The 26,288-nt window shown below is 42.4% G+C and overlaps 1 protein-coding gene across 1 annotated transcript in view; it reads left to right on the forward strand.

The window, feature by feature from the left end:
* LOC124554865 (molybdenum cofactor biosynthesis protein 1-like) overlaps positions 1-26,288 on the forward strand; it is a 67,534-nt gene that overhangs the window by 24,775 nt on the left and 16,471 nt on the right. Inside the window, exons 5-6 of the mRNA XM_047128536.1 lie at positions 4,392-4,537; positions 17,161-17,246. Of these exons, the coding sequence (XP_046984492.1) occupies positions 4,392-4,537; positions 17,161-17,246 (232 nt within the window). The remainder of the gene's footprint in view (positions 1-4,391; positions 4,538-17,160; positions 17,247-26,288) is intronic.

Consider the following 26,288-nt stretch of genomic DNA (forward strand, 5'->3'; position numbering starts at 1 on the left):
GGCACGGTTGGGCCACCCTCTTCCCAAGGGGAGTGGCGGGTTCAGCGGCATTCGCGGCGCATGAGGCTGAGGGTCAGTGTGGAGGCTGGCCGTGTGGCATCGCCCGTTCTGCCTGTGAGTGGACATGTGGCCACTCCTTCAGCAAGGTCCGAGCAGGCACATGGGGGGAGGGGTATATTAGTTATTGGGAGCTCCAACGTTAGGCGGGTGATGGAGCCCCTTAGGGAAATAGCGGAAAGGTCGGGGAAGAAGGTCAGTGTTCACTCTGTCTGCTTGCCGGGGGTCTCATCCGAGATGTGGAGGAGGCCGTGCTGGCAGTGATAGAGAGCACTGGGTGCACCCGACTGCAAATTGTTGCTCATGTCGGCACCAATGACTCCTGCCGTATGGGTTCAGAGGTCATCCTCAGTTCGTACAGGCAGTTAGCGGAGTTGGTGTAGGCGGAAAGCCTCGCGGGGTGGAATCTGAGCTAGCTACTTGTTGTATCGTTCCCAGAACCGATAGTGGTCCTCTGGTTTGGAGCCGAGTGGAAGGCTTAAACCAGGTGCTCAGACGATTCTGCGGAGATCTGGGGTGCAAATTTCTCGACCTCCGCTATCGGGTGCAGAAATGTAGGGTCCCCCTGAATAGGTCACGCGTGCACTACATGCAGGAAGCGGCTACAAGGGTAGCGGAGTATGTGTGGAGTGCACATGTGGGTTTTTTAAGTTAGAGAACTCCCTCCCTAGGCCCGACAAGACACCTCCTGAGATGCGGCAAGGTAGGAGTAGACAAAATGCAGCAGGGAATAACAATATTAGTATGCTAATAGTAAACTGCAGGAGCGTCTATAGAAAGGTCCCAGAACTGCTCTCATTAATAAACGGTCACAATGCCCACATAGTACTAGGGACAGAAAGTAGGCTGAAACCAGATGTAAACAGTAATGAAATTCTATACTCAGATTGGAATGTATACCGCAGAGACAGGCTGGACAGTGAAGGGGGAGGCATGTTTAATGCGATAAGAAGTGCAATAGTATCGAAGGAAATTGATGGAGATCCGAAATGTGAAATAATTTGGGTGAAGGTCACGGTTAAAGCAGGCTCAGACAAGGTAATTGGATGTCTCTATAGGCCCCCTGGCTCAGCAGCTGTTGTGGCTGAGCACCTGAAGGATAATTTGGAAAATATTTCGAGTAGATTTGCCCACCATGTTATAGTTCTGGGTGGAGATTTTAATTTGCCGGATATAGACTGGGAGACTCAAACTTTCATAATGGGTGGCAGGGACAAAGAATCCAGTGAAATTTTTTAAGAGCTTTATCTGAAAACTACCTTGAGCAGTTAAACAGAGAACTGACTCGTGGCGATAACATATTAGACCTTCTAGTGACAAACAGACCCGAACTATTTGAAACAATTAACGCAGAACAGGGAATCAGCGATCATAAAGCGGTTACTGCAGCGATGATTTCAGCCGTAAATAGAAATATTAAAAAAAGGTACGAAGATTTTTCTGGTTAGCAAAAGTGACAAAAATCAGACATCAGAGTACCTAACACCTCACACAAAAGTTTTGTTTTAAGTACAGATAGTGTTGAGGATCAGTGGACAAAGTTCAAAACCATCGTACAATATGCGTTAGATGAGTATGTGCCAAGCAAGATCGTAAGAGATGGAAAAGAGCCAGCGTGGTACAACAACCGAGTTAGAAAACTGCTGCGGAAGCAAAGGGAACTTCACAGCAAACATAAACGTAGCCAACACCTTGCAGACAAACAAAAATTACGTGAAGTGAAATGTAATGTGAGGAGGGCCATGCGAGAGGCGTTAAATGAATTCGAAAGTAAAGTTCTATGTACTGACTTGGCAGAAAATCCTAAGAAATTTTGCTCTTATGTCAAAGCGGTAGGTGGATCAAAACAAAATGTCCAGACACTCTGTGACCAAAAAGGTACTGAAACAGAGGCTGATGGACTGAAGGCCGAAATACTAAATGTCTTTTTCCAAAGCTGTTTCACAGAGGAAGATTACACTGTAGTTCCTTCTCTAGATTGTCGCACAGATGACAAAATGGTAGATATTGAAATAGATGACAGAGGGATAGAGAAACAATTAAAATCACTCAAAAGAGGGAAGGCCGCTGACCTGATGGGATACCAGTTCAATTTTACACAGAGTATGCGAAGGAACTTACCCCCCTTCTTGCAGCAGTGTACCGTAGGTCTCTACAAGAGCGTAGCGTTCCAAAGAATTGGAAAAGGGCACAGGTCATCCCCGTTTTCAAGAAGGGACGTCGAACAGATGTGCAGAACTATAGACCTATATCTCTAATGTCGATCAGTTGTAGAATTTTAGAACATGTATTATGTTCGAGTATTATGATTTTTCTGTAAACTAGAAATCTACTCTGTAGGAATCAGCATGGGTTTCGAAAAAGACGATCGTGTGAAACCCAGCTCGCACTATTCGTCCACGAGACTCAGAGGGCCATAGACACGGGTTCCCAGGTAGATGCTGTGTTTCTTGACATCCGCAAGGTGTTCGATACAGTTCCCCGCAATCATTTAATGAACAAAGTAAGAGCATATGGGCTATCAGACCAATTATGTGATTGGATTGAAGAGTTGCTAGATAACAGAACGCAGCCTGTCATTCTCAATGGAGAGAAGTCTTCCGAAGTAAGAGTGATTTCAGGTGTGCTGCAGGGGAGTGTCGTAGGACCGTTGCTATTCACAATACACATAAATGACCTTGTGAATGACATCAGAAGTTCACTGAGGCTTTTTGCGGATGATGCTGTGGTATATCGAGAGGTTGCAACAATGGAAAATTGCACTGAAATGCAGGATGATCTGCAGCGAATTGATGCATGGTGCAGGGAATGGCAATTGAATCTCAATGTAGACAAGTGTAATGTGCTGCGAATACATAGAAAGAAAGATCCCATATCATTTAGCTACAATATAGCAGGTCAGCAATTGGAAGCAGTTAATTCCATAAATTATCTGGGAGTATGCATTAGGAGTGATTTAAAATGGAATGATCATATAAAGTTGATCATCGGTAAATCAGATGCCAGACTGAGATTCATTGGAAGAATCCTAAGGAAATGCAATCCAAAAACAAAGGAATTAGGTTACAGTACACTTGTTCCCCCAATGTTTGAATACTGCTCAGCAGTGTGGGATCTGTACCAGATAGGGTTGATAGAAGAGATAGAGAAGATCCAACAGAGAGCAGCATGCTTCGTTATAGGATCATTTAGTAATCATGAAAGCATTACGGAGATGTTAGATAAACTCCAGTGGAAGACTCTGTGGGAGAGACGCTCAGTAGCTCGGTATGGGCTTTTGTTGAAGTTTCGAGAACATACCTTCACTGAGGAGTCAAGCAGTATATTTCTCCCTCCTACGTATATCTCACGAAGAGACCATGAGGATAAAATGAGAGAGATTAGAGCCCGCACAGAGGCATACTGACAATCCTTCTTTCCACGAACAATACGAGACTGGAATAGAAGGGAGAACCAATAGAGGTACTCAAGGTAGCCTACACCATCAGGTGGCTTGAGGAGTATGGATGTAGATGTAGATGTAGACCAAAAAATTTTTTTCTTGTAATGAAGACACTAAAGTGGGGGTCAGTCATGCTGTTATTGCTTTTAATGATGGCAACATTGGTAGCGTGAAAGTGCTACAACATATGGGAATTAATTCTGGAGCAAACTGCATCAGAGAATTTGAAGGGATGGACAAGGTTTGCACTGGTAAAGCAGAGTATGCAGCACAGTTGGCCACTACGGAGTCCAGAAAGAAGAAAAAAAAAAAAACTTAAAAAAGATCAAGAGGATGATATACAGTATGGTGCAGGGTGCTTCTGAGTGACTAAAAATAAAATGTTAAGCATATATTGAGTTACAGTCTATTGAAACTTTAAAAACTCTTCCTGAAAATTTACATTTTCTCTTGCATTTTTCCCTAAATCTCCGAAACTACGGCAAGTAGCGAATTCAAATTTTCAGGGAGTAATGACATATGTATCCTGAGTCTTCTGAACTAAAAGAAAAACATAATGTTATGTATAAATAAAATTATTTAGAATAACATACAAAAAGGTACACAAAATTTTAACTGTGTAATTAAAAAATTGTATTTCCAAAAGCAGTGGCTGAAATGCAATTATTGTAAGACTCAGAACATATAGTTTAATGTCCTGTAAAAGTTTCTTGTCAATGGCTACAGTTGTTCCTGAAGTACGGGGAAGTTAAGTCACTAAATGTAACATTGTCAGGATAGGGCGTTCAAACTCCCCTTAATGCACATTTTCTCCTTCCTCCACTTGGTGAGCAACACATTTATAGTATTTTCACAACAGCAGTACCTATTTTCTTACAATTTCTTTTTGCAGGCATACCATGTCCCGGGCTTCAAGGGACGTGTGGGATTTATTACCTCAATGAGTGAACACTTCTGTGGCACGTGCAACCGTTTACCGATAACAGCTGATGGCAATTTGAAGGTGTGTCTCTTTGGGAATTCAGAGATATCTCTCAGGTGAGTGATGAAACATAGAATAATCATGTCCAAGTGAAAATTCATGCGAGGAAACCATAAAATTACTAGAAGACTGACAGACTGATCAGTATTTTACCTTCAGGAGGTGAAATTCCAAAACTTCTTATAGACACATTTGTTCCTCTTGTCCTCACATTAGTTGTGGAGTCCGAGTGACCTTTCAGACCTTCAGAAACTTATCCCTCTTTCCTCTCTCATGAAGGAACTGATAGTTCCAAATGCTGAGTATAGAATAATACTTCCAAACTGTTTGCCATGCACATTAGGTATGTGGTTGGTATATGGAAGAGATAAACTGCAGTTAAATCCAGCAGGTATGAAATGAGTAATCTTTTCTTGAAGTTTTCAGCTTGCACCCTCCTCCCTCCCAGACATACAAACCAGATACCTCTAGCTAAATAATTTGTGAGTATATATAATTTGCCTCTGTCAACATCATGTTACACTAACCTATTTGTTAGATTAAATTAAAGGAAAGTAGTCAGAACTGGAAATTATGTAAAGACATTTTTAGCTATGTCCCTATGTTGTATTAAAGTTAATACAGTATTTCTGTCCGTGTGATGGTAACTATGATTCGCCAGCCACCGTTGCCGAGCGGTTCTAGGCGCTTCAGTCCAGAACTGCGCGACTGCTACGGTCGCAGGTTTGAATCCTGCCTTGGCTCAAATGTTAAGTCCCATAGTGCCCAGAGCCATTTGAACTGTGATTCATGATTATCAGAGTCTATATGTTCCAAATAAAAATTGGAACTTCATGTGTATAAATGTACAAATTATTAGACAATGGGACCAACAACTGACACTTTTAAATTGATGACTAGACTAAGAGATTAATAATAGGAAAAAAACTGCAAGATACTTGGCGATAAGTTTGTTTCCGGACAAAGTAAGGGGGGTGAGGGGTGGGAAAATCAGCTCTCTCTTTGTGAGCATACCAGAAATCCTTTATCAACCGAAGGTAAAATAAGATATAAAAATACAGGGTCAAACAATTAATTTAAGTATCTTAAAAACCAAATGACTAATAAAATTGGAAGCTAAGAAAAGTAAGTTCGTAGTAAGTAGGGTGAAACACAGGGGGCTGCAACATATTGCCATTGTTGTTTGACTTGTCTATCAAAGAAAAAAGAAATGGATCAAAAGAAAATAAAAGTGAGAATGGAAATGTATCAGAAGCAAATAGGAATAAGCAAGGAACATATTCTTTAATAAAAAAAAAAAAAAAAAAAAAAAAAGTGACATGTGAGGCAGATGTTCCTACAATTTTATGTTCAAAGCACAGCAGTCTGTGAAAGCAAAATATTTATGACATTGAAAAAAGAAAATCAATGAGTGAAAAGTGTGTGTAGGTGAATTGTGGTGAAAGACTGGATATTGGAACTTCTGTTAGGCTGCCCAGTATTAGTTAACTTGGTAGTAAAGGAGCAAGTTTGCAAGGGCAGATAACTGTTTGGCTACGTAAAATAGAGTGGGAGTATGGAAAAGCTAGTCCAAGATAGGATGAAAAAGATAACAGCAACTTAAAAAATGAATTGATAAGTTACCATGAACCCCATTCCAATCTAGTGAATCCAGTGGTTGACAATATCTTGTGACATTCGCCTATAAGGCTCAAACAATAATTGCTAAATAAAATTACAAAATGTTGACAAGACTGTATCTAAGCTGTCACTCTCTTTTGAAACAAGGGTGTTTAAACCAAGAAACACGCAGGAAAGCAGGGACAACTCGCACACTAGAGGAGGATAGGAAGTATCATTGAAGGAGTGAGCATAAACCGTGTGGAATATGTGTGGTACAAGTAATGATAGTCTGGAAACAAGGGAACAAAAATTTGCCACGTGAAGAGACAATATGATACTGTGCTGATGAGTGTGTACAAGTGGTGATATACAATATACATAGATAAACGAACTCTGCATTGGGCCCAGAAGACCACGCAATGCTCTTCGAGAGATGTCCTCTACTATAAATCTATGGAGAGTTAGGGGGTCAGTATACAACTCTCCAGGCTGTTATCAACTTCCAGAAGTTGAAGACACTACTTCTCACTTGAGTATCTCCTCAGCTGGAACTACAAGCAGAGTGTACTCTATTCCAGTCCGTCCACCGAGCAGAATTTCCCGGCTCTACAAGGAATTGAACCTGATCGCTTTCTATGGCACGCCTGTGGCATACTGACTGCGTGGCTGTGGCAAGAGTCATAATATACACTTGTGAACAATTGAGTTATAACTATTCTGTTTATTGGGGAGAGAGTATGTATATAGCCACTGTGAATGAAACAGTTTAGTGTATCATAACTGGAATGTATTCAGACCTCGTACTTGTTGTGTGAGAGCGCAGTGTCTTAGACACTTGTAGTGTTTGTCTTAGCATGTACTAACCGGTGTGCCTTACTTTCTAGTATTTTTAATTGTATATCATTACTGGTGCCTCTGGCACTTTTGTGTTGCAATAGCAATAGCTTGCAATAGCAAACATTGAGTCAACCATGGTTTTTGGATTAGAAGTAGAGGTCAGCTGGGTTGACATTGGGAATAGAGTGATGGGAAGTGGACAATAAGCAGTTATATCGAAGGGTGCATTATTTGATATGTTAAGGTTAATTACAAAATGTGAATTGGAGAATTTTTCACGTTGAGCAGAAGTAACTTTACAGGACCAGGTGTCAAATTACACATGATCAGTGTGAATCCCTATAGTCAGCATGAATACTGGCACACAGAATAATTTATAGGTAGCCTTGCTGTATATAAAAAATCAGATTTGTGCTGAACTGTCATGAACAAACTGTCACTTCTCTGGAATAAATAGACTCTGATTTGTTAATTACATCTGTGTAAATGAAAAATATAGGAAAACATAGATTGCTGCTTACTGTAAAGGAGACATGTTACATTGTAGACAGGCACAATTAAAAAGGCACTTACACAAAGCTTTCGGCCACAGCCTTCATCAGCAAAAGAGATACAGAGAAACACACGCATTCATACACACAGGCAAGCACATGTCACACACATATGACTACCAACTCCAGCAGCTTGCCCCTAGCTGCTGGACTTGGCAGTTTTTTTTCTCTGTGTGTGTGCAGGGAAAGATAGATCACTATTTACCATAAAGAAAACAAAGTTGCACCAGGCACAACACACAAGCAATCATTACGTATCCTGTTTCAGACCTCACGCCCTCCTTTTTTAACTTAGCGCGTGCCTTTCGGCTTCCTCTCATTGTGTCTAGGCTGTCTTGTCTAGACACAACAATTTTTGGCGACAAGTCAACGGAAAGGGTCTTGTTCTTTCAAATTGCTTACATTTACTTGTGTCATGGCTTCGCCAGATGTACTGTCCGAATTTTATCACTTGCAGAATCAGCAGACGCAGGCGTTATTGGATGCCCTTGGACGGCTCGTCCAGGGTCAACGTGAACTGCACAACGATGCGGCAGCCACCGCTCTACTACTACCACAGCCACAACTCACAGTTGCACCGCCTTTTAGGCCGTTTGACCCAGCTAAGGAAACATGGACGGAGTGGTCACGCCAGGTTGGATTTCATCTCGCCGCCTACAGAATTCAAGGTAACGAGCGGCAGCCTCATTTATTGGCATGTGTAGGGGTGCAAACGTACCGTGTGATAGTGAAATTATTTCCCCAATGCGACGTAGCAACTCTGTCCTACGAAGAACTTTTGTCTGCTTTAGATGCCTATTTCAAGGAAACAGTTAATGTAGTTGCAAAAAGGTATACGTTCTTTCGTACAAAACGTACGGCCGGTCAAACTAATAGGGAGTGGGTTGCAACATTGCAAGGCCTTACAAGGGATTGTGCTTTTGAGTGTGAATGTGGACTCCCTTATTCAGATACAATGATCCGTGATGCAATTGCACAAAACGTTTCTGATGTTCGTATATGGGAACAGATTTTGAAACTAGTTAATCCCTCCCTTCAGCAAGTGATAGACACATTAGATAGACAAGACACACTTCACTTTGCTCAGGAATCATTTGCAACTTCGCCAGCCGTGTGTAACATTAACCAGCCCGCCGGGCGCGCTGCACGGCCCGGTAAACTGCCCTCGCGCACGTCCACGCAGCTGCCACTACGCTCTAAACCAGGTGTGCCGCGACAGCATACAACTGCAGTAAAATCATGCCCGCGGTGTGCTACTAGACATTCGCGTGAAAATTGCTCGTCACGCCAAGCTATTTGCTTTTTCTGTAATAAGAAAGGACATGTTCAAAGTGTTTGCCAGAAAAAGCTCAGATCAGACAATCACAACCATTCCAGGCCTTTTGCTTCGCGCCGGAATCGAACCAAGGACACTCAGGCTCGTGGACCTTCGCCCATGGACATTCATGTAGTGAATTCCACCCCGTCCAGTGCCACTTTCTCAAACAGTGACAGTGTTCGTCCCACACAAAGTGTGCGTCGACGTCGCCGGAAATCACGTCAATTAGCAAGTGATGCTGTACCTGTATCAGTTCAAATTGCACGAGACAGTTGCTCTTGTCGTCAGCAGGACAATAAACTTTTTGTAGATTTGGATTTTAATGGAATGGTCATACCATTCCAGCTCAATACCGGAGCTGCAGTTTCGTTGCTCAATCACGACACGTACAAACAACTGGGCAAACCTCCGTTGCGTGCCGCAAATGTTAAGTTAAATAGTTATTCAGGTCAGAATATCCCCTGTGTTAGGACAGTGCAGCCTTCTTGCAACATACAAGGGACAAACAAAACTTGTCTCATTTTACGTTCTTCTTTCTTCTACTGCAGTGAACTTGTTTGGTTTCGATTTATTTCAGTTGTTTAACATGTCTATAGTAAATCAGGTCCTATCAGTGAATCAGACTGTGCCTTCAGACAGTGTTTCTCGTCTGTGTGAAGAATTTGCAGACGTTTTTGCGCCGGGCTTAGGTTGCGCTAAAAACTATGAAGCACATTTGGAACTGAAAGTCAACGGGCAACCGAAATTTTTCAGAGCGTGCAATGTTCCTCACGCATTGCGTGATGAGGTTGCAAGAACATTACACGATTTAGAATCACAGGGTGTAATTGAACGTGTGCAGGCTTCTCTCTGGGCCTCACCATTAGTAATTTTGCCCAAACCTTCCGGAAAACTGAGACTTTGTGTGGACTTCAAGGCCACTGTGAATCCACAACTAGTGTTTGCAACTTTTCCATTACCCCGCCTGGAAGATCTTTTTGACAAACTGTGCCCGGGTAAATATTTTTCAAAGTTGGACGTCACAGATGCGTACTTCCAAATACCAGTGGACGAAGAATCCCAGCGCGTCTTGGTGGTTAACACGCATCTTGGTTTGTACCGATTCAAAAGACTGCCATTCGGGTGTGCATCCGCCCCTGCATTGTTTCAGCAATATTTACAAACTGTTTGTGCATCAGTCCCAACTGCTGCGAACTATCTGGACGATATTGTGATCTCCGGAAAGACAGCAGACGAGCATTTAGCACACCTACGAACATTATTTCAGGTATTGCGACAAAATGGTCTTCGCTTGCGGAAGGACAAATGTGTGTTTTTTGCTCGTGACTTACCATACCTGGGACATGTCATCAATGCCCAAGGCATACATCCGAGTCCAGAGCACCTCCGTGCCATACAAGACTTGCCTTCGCCGCAGAATTTGAAGCAGCTACAGAGTGTGTTAGGTAAAATTAACTATTATCATCGCTTTCTGCGCAATGCCTCTTCCATTTCAGCTACGATTCATAGCTTACGCCGTAAGGGTGTTCCGTTCGTCTGGACGACGGAATGCGAACGCGCCTTTCGCCAGTTGAAATCGGCGTTGCTTTCTAATACTTGCCTTACGCCATTCAATCCCCAGAAACCCCTTTTGTTGATGGTAGATGCATCGGATTTCGGGATCGGTGCTGTGCTTGCGCACAAAGATGGGTCGCATGATCGCCCTATTGCCTTTGCATCCAAATTGCTCTCGTCTGCGCAAAGAAATTATTCACAGATAGAGAAAGAAGCTTTGGCTCTCGTGTTTGGTGTTACTAAGTTCCATGATTTCTTGTATGGTCGTCACTTTACCATCATCACAGACCACAAACCTTTGATGTCGCTTTTTCATCCGAACAAGCCTGTACCTCCGCGTACAGCGCAGAAATTCATTTGCTGGTCTATTTTCCTCTCGCAGTACCGCTACGATATCTTGTATCGGTCCACTGCTAAGCACGGAAACGCCGATGCGTTGTCCCGTTTGCCTGTTGCTGAGGATAGAGCATTCGATTCTTCTGAACTTGCTTGCATGTTCATTGATTCGGAAACCGATGACGTGGTCGACTCGTTTCCGATTGATTTTCGTCGTGTAGCTACAGCCACAGCTGCTGACCCGGTCCTTGCTACCGTTTTGCATTTTGTTGCTACGCAATGGCCTTTGTCAAAGTCTCGGATCGAGGATCCGTTGGTTTGCTGATTTTTTGCTCACAAGGAGAGACTTTTTGTTCGATGCGGTGTTTTGTTGTTGCGTTCTGATAATGATCAGTCCAGAATCGTGGTCCCACGTTCGTTACAGTCCTCTGTTTTACGGCTACTTCACCAAGGACATTGGGGTATAGTGCAAACGAAACAACTTCCTCGTCAGCACTGTACTTGGTTTGGAATCAATGCTGCGATTACGAATATGTGTTCTTCTTGCATGGCGTGTGCCAAAGAACAATCCGCACTGCCGCGGAAAGTCTCTGCATGGCCAAAAGCCACTTCCCCTTGGCAACGCTTGCACATCGATTTTGCTGGTCCATTCTGGTATGCTCGGTGGTTTGTTCTGGTAGATGCCTTCAGTAATTTTCCTTTTGTTGTCCGGATGTCTTCCACGACATCAACTGCCACCATCCAAGCGTTGTCTGCATCTTTTGCATTGAAGGTCTTCCGCAGACTATTGTTTCCGACAATGGCCCACAATTCATGTCCGCAGAATTTCAGTCATTCTGCCAGGCCAATGGTATTCAACATCTGACATCTGCGCCGTTTTCGCCTCAGTCAAACGGTGTCGCTCAACGATTGGTCCGGACTTTCAAGTCACAGATGTTGAAGTTGAAAGAGTCGCATTCTCGGGAGGACGCGTTGTTGCTCATTTTGTCTTTGTATCGCTCTCAGCCCCGAGATGGTCGCTCGCCAGCTGAGTTGCTCCACAGTCGTCCTCATCGAACCTTGATGTCTTTGCTGCACCCGCCGCATCAGGTTCCTGTGCAGCGGCAGACTTCTGCTTTTGCTCCAGGCGACGTTGTATTTTATCGCAACTATCGAGGTTCACGGCGTTGGCTCGCAGTGCACATTCTTCGCTGCCTCGGCCGCGTGATGTATTTGGTTTTGGGGGCCTCTGGTGAGGTGCGTCGGCATCTCAATCAGCTGCGCCTCTGTCGTCGCACGGGTTCTGCCGCTCCCCGTCTGCTTTCAGCGACGGTGCCATCCGGTCAGCACCCTGGGGACCCATCTACTGGCTCGCGCTCATCCCCAGGTGTTACCAACGATGCCTTCCATTTTGCCCCATGGCGACGCACCGCTGCCGCCTCCGCCGCCGCCGCCTGTCCAGCTGGTGCTGCCCGCAGTGGACGCTTCGCTGCAGCCACCAAGCGCCTCCCTGGGTCACACGCCGCCGATCGCTTCCCGTGACCAGCTGTCCTCCGCCATGGAACTCTTGCCCGCTCCGGACCACATGGCGTCTTCACGCGTCGGGTACCCCGACGCAATGGAGGTCGACCCTTCGGCCCCTCCTGTCTCTTTACGGGCACATACACCGCATGTTGACGTGCACCCTGGACTAGGTTTTCAGGTGTTTCCTAGCTCCCCTTGGACCGAATGGCCGTGTGCGGGTGGCACAGCCTCGCCTGTTGTTAGGCTCCCCACCTCATCGCATACGTCAACATGGGGTTCTCCCCACAGCGGGCGGAAGCCTTATAACACGACCATTCGCCGATTTGCAGGGGAGGAATGTGGTGTCACCACCAGACACCACACTTGCTAGGTGGTAGCTTTAAATTGGCCAGGGTCCATTAGTACATGTCGGACCCGCGTGTCGCCACTGTGTGATTGCAGACCGAGCGCCACCACAAGGCAGGTCTCGAGATACGGACTAGCACTCACCCCAGTTGTACGGACGACTTTGCTAGCGACTACATGGACGAAGCATTGCTCATTAGCTGAGCCGATAGTTAGAATAGCCTTCAGCTAAGTCAATGGCTACGACCTAGCAAGGCGCCATTAGTAACATTGCATGTATATAAAGAGTCTCACTTGTATCACCACAATCTCCAGATGTACCAAAAGGATGGATTAAAGTTAAGTATTCCAGAAGCTACGTACTTTTCTTTATAGCATTCATTACGTATCCTGTTTCAGACCTCACGCCCTCCTTTTTTAACTTAGAGCATGCCTTTCGGCTTCCTCTCATTGTGTCTAGGCTGTCTTGTCTAGACACAACATGAAGCATGCAGGAAGGTCGTCTGTCTGATGATTTGCGGTACATATTGCCAAGGTGGCAGGGAGCAAAATAAGGAGTGATCAAAAAACTTCCATTTTAAGGCTGCATAGTTCAGATCAGATCAGTATGCCACACACACACACACACACACACACACACACACACACACATATCCATCCACACATATACCCTGCTTGTGTCTGTATATGTGCGGATGGATATATGTGTGTGTGTGTGCGAGTGTATACCTGTCCTTTTTCCCCCCTAAGGTAAGTCTTTCCACTCCCAGGATTGGAATGACTCCTTACCCTCTCCCTTAAAACCCACATCCTTTCGTCTTTCCCTCTCCTTCCCTCTTTGCTGATGAAGCAACTGTGGGTTGCGAAAGCTTGAATTTTGTGTGTGTGTTTGTTTGTGTGTCTATCAACATACCAATGCTTTCGTTTGGTAAGTTACATCATCTTTGTTTTTAGATATATTTTTCCCATTTGGAATGTTTCCCTGTATTATATTATATATCAGTGCTTTCCTCTCCCACAACTATCCTGCAGACCTTGTCCACAAACAGATCTCCCAAGCAATACATTCCTCCCCACCCAACAACAATGGTACTACCCCCAGACCACACAGAAGCATCCCCCTTGTCACCCAATATTATCCTGGCCTCGAATACATCAACTAATTACTCCGCCAGGGATATGACTTTCTCAAGTCAAGCCCTGAAATGAGATCATCCCTTGACAATATTCTCCCCACACCACCCAGAGTTGCCTTTTGCCAACCCCCTAACCTCCGTATCATCCTTGTCAAACCCTACAATATTCCCAGACCACCTTCTCTACCCAGCGGTTCCTACCCCTGTAACCGACCCCGATGCAAAACCTGAATCCACTTTCCCTTCTTCCCCTTTTTTCCCCTCTCTCCTCCCTGATGAAGGAACGAAGTTCCGAAAGCTAGGATACGTCAATTTTCTGTTCTGTTTTGTGTATGAATCGGCTGTACTGAGCTGAGGTAAGTACTGGTCAGGCCCTCTATCTCTTTGTTAGTATTTGTTTCATATATATAAACACACACACACACACACACACACACACACACACACACACACACACACACACACACACACACACACACAGACAGACAGGGTGATGCGTATTAACATTTAGAAACCTCCAAAGCACTGTAGATGACCCTGAGACAAGTAATTTAATACAAGACACATGGGATCACAAATGTTGGATATGATACAAATGTTGGGAAATGTGTCAAAAGTGAATGATAAATGTCACCAGATGATGTACCTTGTCATGCTTGCAGTGGTAGAGCCTCTCAGTCTGTCACACTTGATCATCCCAACCCAAGTCAAGTATTCATATCATTGTGGCTACGGACACACATGTGCGACTTTAGTGATGGCGTTCAGGATTTGAGTCTTGCATCTGGCAGGCAGTATTTTTTCATTGTGTTTAACAATTATGTATTTATATTGAAGTTTATTATTTTATTTACCGATCTTGCAGTTTCCTTGATTTCTTGCAAAGTACAGTACAAATCAAAACCTACCGTATTGCATAAAAAGTAGATGAGTATAAACTTCAGAATAGCATCATTGCCATTAAATGACCTATGTTTTCTTTACTAACTAATGTCTGTAAACAAAAAGAGGACAGAAGCAAAAAACACAAAATCAGAACTGCTTTTGCTTGATTACAGCAGGGACAATAATTTTGTAACATCTACATTTACAACAGATCATATTTACAAAATGTTTTCGAAATTTGCTCTGTTTGCTCAAATGAAAGTATTGCACTGCTCAATCATTCCTTTACACTCAACCCCGACTGCTGCACATGCTGTGGGGTATGTCATCTGGTTATGTCATATGTTCAGTGTTTCTCGCCAATTTTTGGGGTATTTTGAAATGTACAAAAAGGCAAATGCAGAAAATTATCACATTTGGCTGCACATTACCTGCGTCACAGAAAAATAATGTATACGAATCTTCTCAGATTTTCCACTGAATAACTTTGTGCAAGCCTCACAATATTTCACCAACACAACTGTTCGTCATCTTCAGGTAGTGGTGGGTCCTGTCATCACTGCTGCAAGATGTGACTGGTGATATTTGCACAGCAGAATTGAAATTTGTCAGGCTAGAAGCAGGAGTACGAAGGCACTCCCAGTTGGATGGAAATGCCATTCATAGTAGCCTTCTGCTTATGTGTTGTGGGCAATGACTGCACTTCTGGACACTCGTGTGGTTAAACGCTGAAGTAACTCTCTGCAAGGTGCTGCATCAGGTCATACATCGGAGGATCTGGTTTCTACTGTTTTAATTTCATGGCAGTCAGTGCTGGATTCTGGGCAGTGCTTAGTCAAAATTCCATATTCCTGTTGGTAAGATTGCCCACCGTATGGATACATGCCTCATTCTTAAAAACACAATCCTAGAGTGATGATCCTGAGAATAAAATTTCAGTCCTCTTGGGAAACATGTGGTACCCTGTATTCAGGCAGTGCTCTGCTACCACTAATTTACTGGGTGGCATTTTTGTCAGCGCTGTTGAACACAGTGTTCTTGCACAATGTGAGGTGTCTGCCCTATATAAGATTTCCCATAATGGCATCAGATCTTATATATGATCTGTGTTTTCTAAGGTCAAGATTGTCTTTAACTGAAGACAAACAATTCCTTAGTTTTGCTGGTAGACAAAAAACACACTTGATTCTGTTTCTCTTAGTGATTCTTTCTATTTTTGAAAACATGCCGCTGAAATATGGTAGGAAAGCCATTTGCAGTGCTTGTCTAAGTAACTTCATTTACATCCCTACACTGAACTTGCTTTGCTCAGAACACATTGCAAATCTGTTTACAAGAATAAACATTCTGCTGGAACACTGTTCTTAGGTGTTACAGTTCACCAGGCAGACTGTCGGTATCTGAGATCACGTGTGCTCTATGTGCCAGGGAGTGTAAGACACCACCACATTGTGCAGGGTGACGGCAACTTTTGGACCGCAAATATAACTCTGCGTGTATCAGTTTGCAGTAGAGACTAAGCCCCAGTGTTCTGTCAGCTTTTCTTCTAACTGTGACATCCAGGAATGGTAAGCTGCTATCTTTTTGTACTTCCACAGTGAACTGAATATTTAGATGGACCGAGTGCAAATGCTGCAGGAACATAGGTAGTGTCTGTATTATGTGGGCCACACCACAAATGTCTCTTCAGCATTCTGCCAGAAGGAGGAATGTTGGATATTTACTAAGGGAAATAGAGGATCTCCCATGGGAACACTGTCCACTTGATTAAAGTAGTTGGTGTTACATAAGAAATAGGATGAGGTATGCACATTTTTAAACAGCACCACAATTTCTTTCTCAAACTTGCTGCTAATAACCTCTAATGAGGGCTGCAGGGCACTTTTGTAAGTAATGATATAACATTTGAGCTAACTAAAAGATCTGAAAGTTCTAGTTTAAGCATTTTCAGGTATTCTATGAAATCCTCTGAATTCTAAATATGATGGTCATAGTCATCCACATGATAAATTTCAAAGCTGTCATGTGGAAATTGCCAGTTCCATCTTGCAGCAGTGATGGTGGAAATCACCATCACCTGAAGATGCCAAAACGTTGTGTCACTGAAATATTGAGGGAGGGACTTGCATAATGTTATCTGGTGGGGAACCCAAAGTGTTTTTGCAACAGATCTATCAGGCAAGCCTGAAAAGTCACATATACTCCAAGCAGTAAGTACCTGTTGTAAAATGGTCACATTAGTGAGCTTCGCAATTAATTAACAGTTTATCAATAAATTTGGCTTCATTTTGCAAGAAATTGTGCTGTGTTCCACTACTCCCTCTTCAACAAAACTAATGTCAGTTTCTGCTCCACCTCTTCAGCCTGAGATCCTATGTATACTCTTGAGCATTTGTGTAAGATACCTGTTTATTTATAAAAATAAAAGTAACTTCTATCATGACTTTCCCATTTTTGTCCAGTGGGTTTGTTATCCTGCTGTTGCCTACTGCAGACTACAAGATTACTGTTGAAGATTTCTGCAAAGTTTTTCTTCCTTTTTAGTGTACCAACATTTCACTGTGTGGTGTTGGCCTGGTACTGTTTAACGGGTGTTTTAACTGTTGTTTCAGAGATGCAATACGAAGCAAATGCAGTGAGGATGACTTGCTTGCCATGATTGGGGCAGCAGTGAGAAGAAAGAAGAAACAACATGCAGGTAAGATACATTACAGCAAATGTAACTCTATAGATAGAAAGAAAATTTCTGCTTAACAAGTCATAGCAAACATAAGAGCAAAACAGAACGAAAAACAACAGTGATAGAACCTGAGTTTTTTGTGTAAAATTGGATTTAATTTTTTATTTAGTATTCATTCTGATTAATGCCCATTGGTCAACAGTACATTTCAGCCCTAGAATTTGGTTCTGCAAGGTCCACCAGATAACCATATATGGCTGTTGTAACTCCTTTATTGGACTTCAGAAGTTTTCCAGCAACAAATCTTTTTTTTTTCTTTCTTTCTTTTTTTTTCTTTTTTTTAAAAATAGCTAAAATGCAGAAAACATCATAAAGCAAACACTCACAGAAAAGCATCAGTGTCCTTGAAACAATGGAAACTCCAGTAGGAATATCAACAATGTTGGAAAAGACAGATTACTACTTACTGATGAAGGCTGTGGCTGAAAGCTTTGTGTAAGTGTCTTTTAATTCTGCCCATCTGCAGCCTAAGGTATCTTCTTTATGGTAAGTAACAGTCTGTCTTTTCCTTCATTATTCATTAGTGTTCTTTGTTTTTATTGCTGTTTAGCAAGCATCGTGTGGTATATAAGGGATGTGAATAGCGTCAGATGTTGAATCATCACTCTGGAGGATATGAAGGTGCTGCATATTGGTGTGAGACAGCATTATCTGATGAGAGTTTGAAAGAAACCTCATTGTGGATGTCCATTTGGTCGCCTGGTTAAACCTTGCAACATCTGTATTTTTGGAGTATTTGGATCTGACAGTGGCCTGATGTTGGAAAGTAAGGGCATACTCATCATCAATCTTCCAGTTGACTACATCAGACCGCTACAAGGGAGCATCACTGTGTAGTGTACTGAGTACATTGTAATCTGTTCATGTCTGTGACTGCCATCTGAGAACAAGTACAGTAAACTCTCGTGCAGCTACACTTTTGGCTAGCTAGATTGACGCTTGACAAGTTTCAATTTGCATGCACCTGGAGCCAAGCATTTGCTAGTGTTTTTTGGCAATCTACTGCTAATCAGTGCACTGGTGCGTGTCAAAAGTCCAAGTATCATCAATTCGTGCGTGTGTTGGTTGAAGCTCTAGTGTGTTTCTTATTCGTATGCCACTGCCATCTATTGGAACTCCTTGGAAGTACAGTACATACAGTATTGTTCTATGCAGCGCAACGTAGCCCTGTCGAAACCGACAATTAGAGTGCGCCGCCTAACACTTTCCACTTGTTGTCGGTACACCAAAGCTGAGTGTTTAACAGTGAACGTACAACACCCTGTTGTGTTGCCATGTGGGCTTGGGTAGAACAGAGGAAATGGCATAGATGTATCGAATGCTTTCATTTGATGGCTGCCACAGCCTGGTTTCAAAAATCAAAAGTTTGTCTAGTGCATCTCGAGTGTTGTCAAGTTTTGCATCTGTGTGTTTCTGATTTGAGGTTTTGTGCTCCCACTATGTGCCTTAAAGTGTCCAGAGATAAAAGGGGCCAAAAACCATAAAGGACTCAGTCGAGTGTCTGTAAAAAGAACACTGAACGTGACTACGGGCACAAAACATAAAACGAATGTGATCTTGTTGGAAAAAGAGCTTCACACTTTGCAGATAATTGATGCTGGTGAGCCACCCACAAAAGTTGCTGCAGAGTAGGAGTACAATTACTGATCGGAAGACAAATCGATCAGGAATTGAAAAATTTTGTTCCATCCAAGCATTGGGCAGCGCAGTGAAATCTTGAAAAACAATGAGAAAAGGTGCACATCCTCAGTTAGAAGAGGCATTATTTTTGTGGCACGAATAAATAAGAGCCAAAGATGTGTCAGTTTCATGTCCTCTACTTTGTCAAAATGAGCTGATGAGCTGATTGAAGGAAAGAAGCAAGAATTCCTCGGAAGTAATGGCCGGCAGGATTGTTTCAAGAAGCGGCATGGCATTCATGAAATTGCCATCAGTGCCAAATCATTATCTGGGGATGAAGCTGCTACGCTGATTTTAAGAAGAAACTGCACACAATCATTGACAAAGGAGGTTATACTGGCAATCAACTTTACAAATGTGATGAGACTGAGTTGAATTACAAAATGCTGCCAACGAAAACCCTTGCCTCTAAAGAAGAAGAAATGGCTTCCGGATACAAAAAAATCAAAGAAAGATTTACTGTCCTCACTTGCAGTAATGCCACTGGCAATCATAAACTGTGTCTTACTTTAATTGGCAAATCCAAAACACCAAGAGCATTTAGACACCAACCAACCAGCTTTACCACTGAGGTACACGAATCAGTCTTAAGGCATGTATGAACAGTGCCATCTTCAGAGAGTGGTTCCAGGCAGAGTTTGTTCCAGCTGTAGTAAATTACATGGAAGGAAAAGGACTTCCTTGAAAAGCGCTACTTCTTGTGGATAATGCTCCTTATCACCCAGGTGATCTGCAAGATGGGGATATCAAAGTTGTATTTCTCCCACAAAATGTCACATCTCTATGTCAACCGATGGACCAAGGTATTCTTGAGGCGATAGAAAAACATTACAGACGCAAGATGCTGGAATACTTAATAGGTGTGATTGATGCTGCAGATGATTTTGTGGAAGCTCTTAAAAAAATCGATGTTTTAAGTGTCATTCATTGATTGCTGAAGCTTGGAATCTAATTCCTCCAGTTCCTCTTGTTAGGTCTTGGAAAAAACTCTTAGATCGTAAGGCAACCTAAGTGGTGGGAAGGAGGAGGCAACACCGAAACTCAAGCTGACATAATTTTGGTGAATTTACTGGAGAAGCTGGTTGTAAAGACACACACTTCGAAGACATTGAAGAGTGGATGGAAAATGGCATTTTTTCATGTGACTGAGGATGAAATCGTCCAAATTGTGACCGATCATAAAGCGTTAGAAGACTATGTTTCTGATGATGAATCAGAGAAAAATATTCCTCACACATTCTGTTACGAAGTGATCCAAACTGCCCTGGAGTACATCAGCCAACAGGAGGAGACGATTTATCCTGAAATAGTTTGATTTCAATGTTGGAGATGTATTGTTGCAGCAATAGTTTCTCAAGCAAAAAAACAAAAAAAAAAAAAAGACATTCGTGACTTCGTTACCAAAAAATAAACTCTAATGAAGCATCCTAGAACTTCTATGTCGATAACTTAAAAGGTTTCTTTTTTTTAATTTTCTTGAAAGTTTCTCTAGACAGACTTTTCGTTCCTTTGAGTAATCTCTAGATTTGTTTCACAATTTTGTTCAGTAGTTTATTTTTTATTCAAAAGAGCAGGTAATAAAATTAAAACTCCTGTTTTTTCCTGCTGCCAAATAAGGGAGATTTTTTTCTGTAAGAATGCAAAATAAACGAGCTTTGTTATACAGCATTTAAAAACTTTGAGTTTTCAATCATAGTTTGGTGCCTTTTTAACATGTCAACACAATTTTTTCAGTAAAAAAGTACAGGGTTATTTGCAACCGTATCAGAAACGTTTTACATACCCTACGCACGTTTTACGATCGTATTTCGCAATATTGACACAATTTGGAGTGTTCACATGTGAAAACAGGGGGACTTTGATTTATCTGAAATTTTCGTTATCGGAACCGGCCACCGTCCTGATCATTTCGGATAAACAGGAGTTCACTGTAATAGACTCCTTGCAACATGCTGTGTCATACAGCTAGGAGCAGCCAGACTATGGCATTGCCATCCTGCGCATAGGCTGCCATTAACACTCAAGCAAATGACTGCATGCGAAGTGGTGCCATGATCGAGAAGTATGGACTGCTAATGAATGGTGTCACATTATGTTCACTAATGAGTCCCAGTCCTGCACTGCTCCAAATGACTATCGTGGAGAAGTTTGACAGTGACCCGGGGAGATTGGGAGAGGTCCCATTCTTCCACATTTTTGGGGGGGGGGGGGGGGGGGTCACAAAGGAGTCCCATGGTGTGGGGAGCCATTGGGTATGACTTCAAGTCACGGCTTGTAATGGCCGAGGGAACTCTGATGGTACAGCAGTGTGTAATAGTATTGTGGTGCTATTTTTCAACAGGCCAGTGCTTGTCCACATGTAGTATGTGTCTCTTTAAATTGTCTGTGTGATGTTGATATACTCCTGTGGCCAGCAAAATCCCCATATCTGTCCCCGATAGAACATTATGGGACCAACATGGACGTCAACTCCGTCCCACTGCCTGTATCCATGATTGCAATATCCAGTTACAACAGTTGTGGATCACCTTTCTCAGGAGGGTATGCAGCAGCTTTACGACATCCTCCCGCACTGTCCAGGCCAGACAGGGTGCATTGCTGTATTGATAAGTGGGCTCAAACTGATAAGTTCTGTGTAAATTTGACTCTGTTTTGTTATCACTGAAATAACATCACATATCCTCTAAATTCGCTATGTTTCAATTTGTTTTCTCCCCACCTTCTGAGTGTCTCACTTTTTTTCAAGCAGTGTAATTTAAGACAGACATAAGAATATGAAAATAGGATGGCATATCACATTGCTATTCAACTATGCCCCTAAGAAAATTGTAAGATAATGGAGAAGAGCAGGTGCACTATTACACTGACTAGAACGTAAACTTAAAGATAGAATTATATTGTGTAACCTATACCGATGACATAATACTAATTGACAAAAACATTACTGATGTGCTAAAGCAATTTGAAATATTAAGGGAGCAAGCTAGGAAAATTGGACTACTAATTTCACCTGGAGAAAAAATTCTTGGCTGATACCAAAATGGCACTAGTTGAACTTATATAGGCAACAAAATAGTATTTGGTGTTAAAGAGTTTAAATAATTAGGTGAAAAAGACCACTGAACATCATAATGAAAAGAAGGCCATAGAATCCAGATTTCAGAAAATACAAACTGTCTCTCAGTTAACTAAAAGTATTTTTCCTGGAACTTTAAAATCTAACATTGTACAACAGTGATCAAATTAGAATTTCTTTATGCATGAGAGAGACTCTTTGTCCAACACAAGACATGAAAACAGCAAACTGAATTAGAAGAATGTAAAATTGTAGTAAAAATCTTAGGCCCAAGAATAAAAGATGGAACACATCACACAGAACCCAGCGTGAAATCTCCATCAAATTCCTAAAAACTCTTGTTACAATGTGTCTCCAAAGAATCCAACTTGTGGGACATACAGAAAGAATGTGTCCAAACAGGCAGCTCATTGGATTCCCACATACTTGAAAAATAAGATCCAACTGATGAAAACAAACAGGAAGAGACCTTAAGAAATTGGAATCACTACATTTACAGTATTCTGATGTAGTGATGAGTCACACAGAGTGCAGTTTCACAGTAGCTTGATCGATGCTTGTACTTGTGTATGTAGTATATGCAAGTGTGTACAGCGTCTATTCTGGTGTACTCACAATATGCTAATTTAGTGGCCGAGCAGTAAACCGGATCCCTACTCGGTTCCAGTGTGCTGTGCTAATTATTCTTCTTCACTTGACATTTATGCTTGGAGCTGCAAGAGAGGTCATTTTCCAGATAGTGCCACAAAAACAACAAATTCTCAGATATCAGTTTAACTTACACGCTTCAACATCATAGACAACATTTCACATTAATATGTTGTAGAACACTAGATTAGCGTTAAAATTGCCAGAGTAAACATTGTTCTCCATGTGACAGATTGTCACCCGACGTCCAAAATCGATAAATTTTATATCTCTGCACAGAGAAGCAGCTGGTTGGTCATTGTCATGTGTGGTGCTAATCAATGGTTCGAGCTCGTTGCTGGCACAGCGCCACCACAGAGTAAGTGGCCCCTCATCCCAGCAGGTGGCGATGTTTTAACACCCGTATAGCTCCCCAGACTTACCACGTCTGTGGATAACTCCGTCTCTGCACAGAACTTCCCACATTTCCCACACAGTGGGCCATAGTGTCTTTTACACACAATAAATCTTCAAACTTATTTCATTGGCTAAGTTAAATTTCGAGTGTGACTTGCTATTTAGTAAAAAATAGCAAACGGTAGACATGGATGTTATTGTGACTCTTTCCTAAGGCAACATTTGTGTATTACACTTGTAGAAGTGCACTGCAAAATAAAACAGTAGACCGTAAGTTAAAACAATGGAAACTCCAGGTTGGAATATCAGCAGTGTAGGAAAAGATAGAGTGCTAATTACCATAAAGATGGCACGTTAAAATGCAGACAGGCGCAGTTAAGACACTTACACATAAGCTTTTGGCCACAACCTTCATCAGAAAAAGAAATAGAAATACACACCATTCATTCACACAAGCAAGCACACCTCACACACACATGACCGCCAACTCCGACAGCTCAGAGCAGAATGCTAGTCTCTAAGTTTGCTACACAATAAAATAATTATTCTGAGCTACAAGAAAAATGGATTCAAAGAACTAAACTGCTTGAAGAAAAAAAAGGGAAGCTCCCTGAAGCAACGTAGTTTCACGAGTGTGCATACCAGTGGTAAATTATGAGAGTCGCAACTCTCTGAAATGGATACAAAGGCCACCAGATTGCATTAGCTTTGTTTGTGTCTCGGATTGTTACCATGAATGGTAGGAGCTATAAGAGATGTGAAGAGTGTAAGATGTTGAGTGATCCCTGTGAAGGACACAGATGCCCTGTACTTCTGTGAGTCAGCATTATCAGCACGTAACAAAATTTGAAGGGGCCCAATTGTGTGTCTCCATTTGCCAGGCTGATTGAATTATGCAATATGCAGATTTGTGAGACATTCAGATGTGGTAGTGGCCCCATGTTGGACTGCTTGGGAACGTAAGGGCAGCGTGCTTGTCAGCAAGCTTCCAGTTGACCGTGTCTGACGAGCCCATGGGAGAATCGCTGTAATGTACACCGAGCACATTGTAACCCTTTCACACCTGCACCTGTCATGTGATCAGCAGTGAGTCACATTCTGCAAGACCCGCGATTGCAGTTGTCAGTCAGTATGACAACGACATAGGAAGAGGGCGTGTGGGGCAGCATCGGATATGACTTCAGGTCACTCTGACAGCACAGCAGTATGTCATGGACATCCTATATCCTCATTTGCTACCTCCATGTCCAACGGAGTTACAAGAGACAGAGCAGTGAAAACATATCCAGTTGTTGACTCACAAAATGGTTTTGAGCTGTGACGCATATAGTCTTAAGTGAATCATTCATACAAAAAGAAAAGAAGAAGAAGCTAAAGTCAGAATGTGAAAAAATTGGAGAATGGAATAGATATTTGAAGACTTCACACTTGAAACTCCCAGTTTTTCTATTGTGAAAGTGCCTTTGTGACCATATGCATTTCACTGACGATAAACTTTTTTTTTTCCCCCTGGGTCTTGGCTCCATATTTTTTCATCCAGTTGAGTCAGAATACTTGCATAGTATTTGTGAGGTATTGTTTCAGTCTTGCAAGCTAATCTAAAATACAAATCCCTTTTGCATCCTAGAAAACAATGACCACTCTTTCTCTCCGATGAAGTCACCTTGGCTATTTTTGTGCAACTGCTGTTTCATTTCGGTCATCTCTCATCCACGGGAACAGATTGGTGCATAGAATCAGTTGTGTGTCAGATTGTCCCAAATTGTTTTTCACATTAGGTTGTAGTGAGGCTTCAACAGATATGCCACTCACTTTCTGGTACAGCCACGGCATCAACTGTTTTGCACATCTTTTTAATTACTGATCTTGCAATATCACACTGTGTTCTTTCTCAGCATTTTCATATTTGATTGTAATTCTAGGAAATTGTTCATGAGTCATCTTACAGACATATGCCACATATGAATTCAGCCACCCATTCCTTAACTGTTGACTATGAAGGAACTCCCCTCATGAACCATGGACCTTACCGTTGGTGGGGAGGCTTGCGTGCCTCAGCGATACAGATGGCCGTACCGTAGGTGCAACCACAATGGAGGGGTATCCGTTGAGAGGCCAGACAAACATGTGGTTCCTGAAGAGGGGCAGCAGCCTTTTCAGTAGTTGCAGGGGCAACAGTCTGGATGATTGACTGATCTGGCTTTGTAACATTAACCAAAATGGCCTTGCTGTGCTGGTACTGCGAACAGCTGAAAGCAAGGGGAAACTACAGCCATAATTTTTCCCGAGGACATGCAGCTCTACAACTAGACTAGAAGAAGAGATCGGTTGGTAGGACACATTTTGAGGCATCAAGGCATCACAAATTTAGCATTGGAAGGCAGCGTGGAGGGTAAAAATCGTAGAGGGAGACCAAGAGATGAATACACTAAGCAGATTCAGAAGGATGTAGGTTGCAGGAGGTACTGGGAGATGAAGAAGCTCGCACAGGATAGAGTAGCATGGAGAGCTGCATCAAACCAGTCTCAGGACTGAAGACCACAACAACAACAACATGAATGAACTGACTCCTAATAAGTAAGATGATGTCTGTAGAAAAGTACAGCAAAACAGTAATCTCAAAAAAGGACAGGATAGACAGCACATTCTGTAGGACATATTAAAAATGATTGGTAAAAGAGACTTGGCATGTTAAATGCAGCTTTTGATTACATGATAATTGAATTGGATAGATAAACAATCTACTCGCTAAGTGGCGGCAGAACACACACATAAAAGAAGATTATAATTAGGCGAGCTTTCAGAGCCAGTAGCTCATTCTTCAGGCAGAAGGGTTGAAGTGGAAGGAAGAGGGGTGAAGGATAGGTCTAGGAAAAAGGTTAGATTTTGAGAAAGTTACCCAGAACTGCAGATCAGGGGAGACTTTCCAGATGGGATGAGAAGGAAAGACTGATTCCACATCTACATACATACTCCACTAGCCACCATATGGTGCATGGCTGAAGGTACCCTGTCTCACTACAATAGTCTGAATAAAATTACTTGATAGTTGACATCAATCACTTGCTGCAACAATCTTGCCACATTGGCTACCAGCTACCGTTTGGTTACAGGTGACAACAAACAAGCAGCTCACTTCACAAATTATGTTAAATGTTTAACACAGAGCAATTTTTCTAGTGGCTGGTGCAAGGTATGTC

This window comes from Schistocerca americana, chromosome X (genome assembly GCF_021461395.2).
Source record: "Schistocerca americana isolate TAMUIC-IGC-003095 chromosome X, iqSchAmer2.1, whole genome shotgun sequence".
NCBI lineage: Eukaryota > Metazoa > Arthropoda > Insecta > Orthoptera > Acrididae > Schistocerca > Schistocerca americana.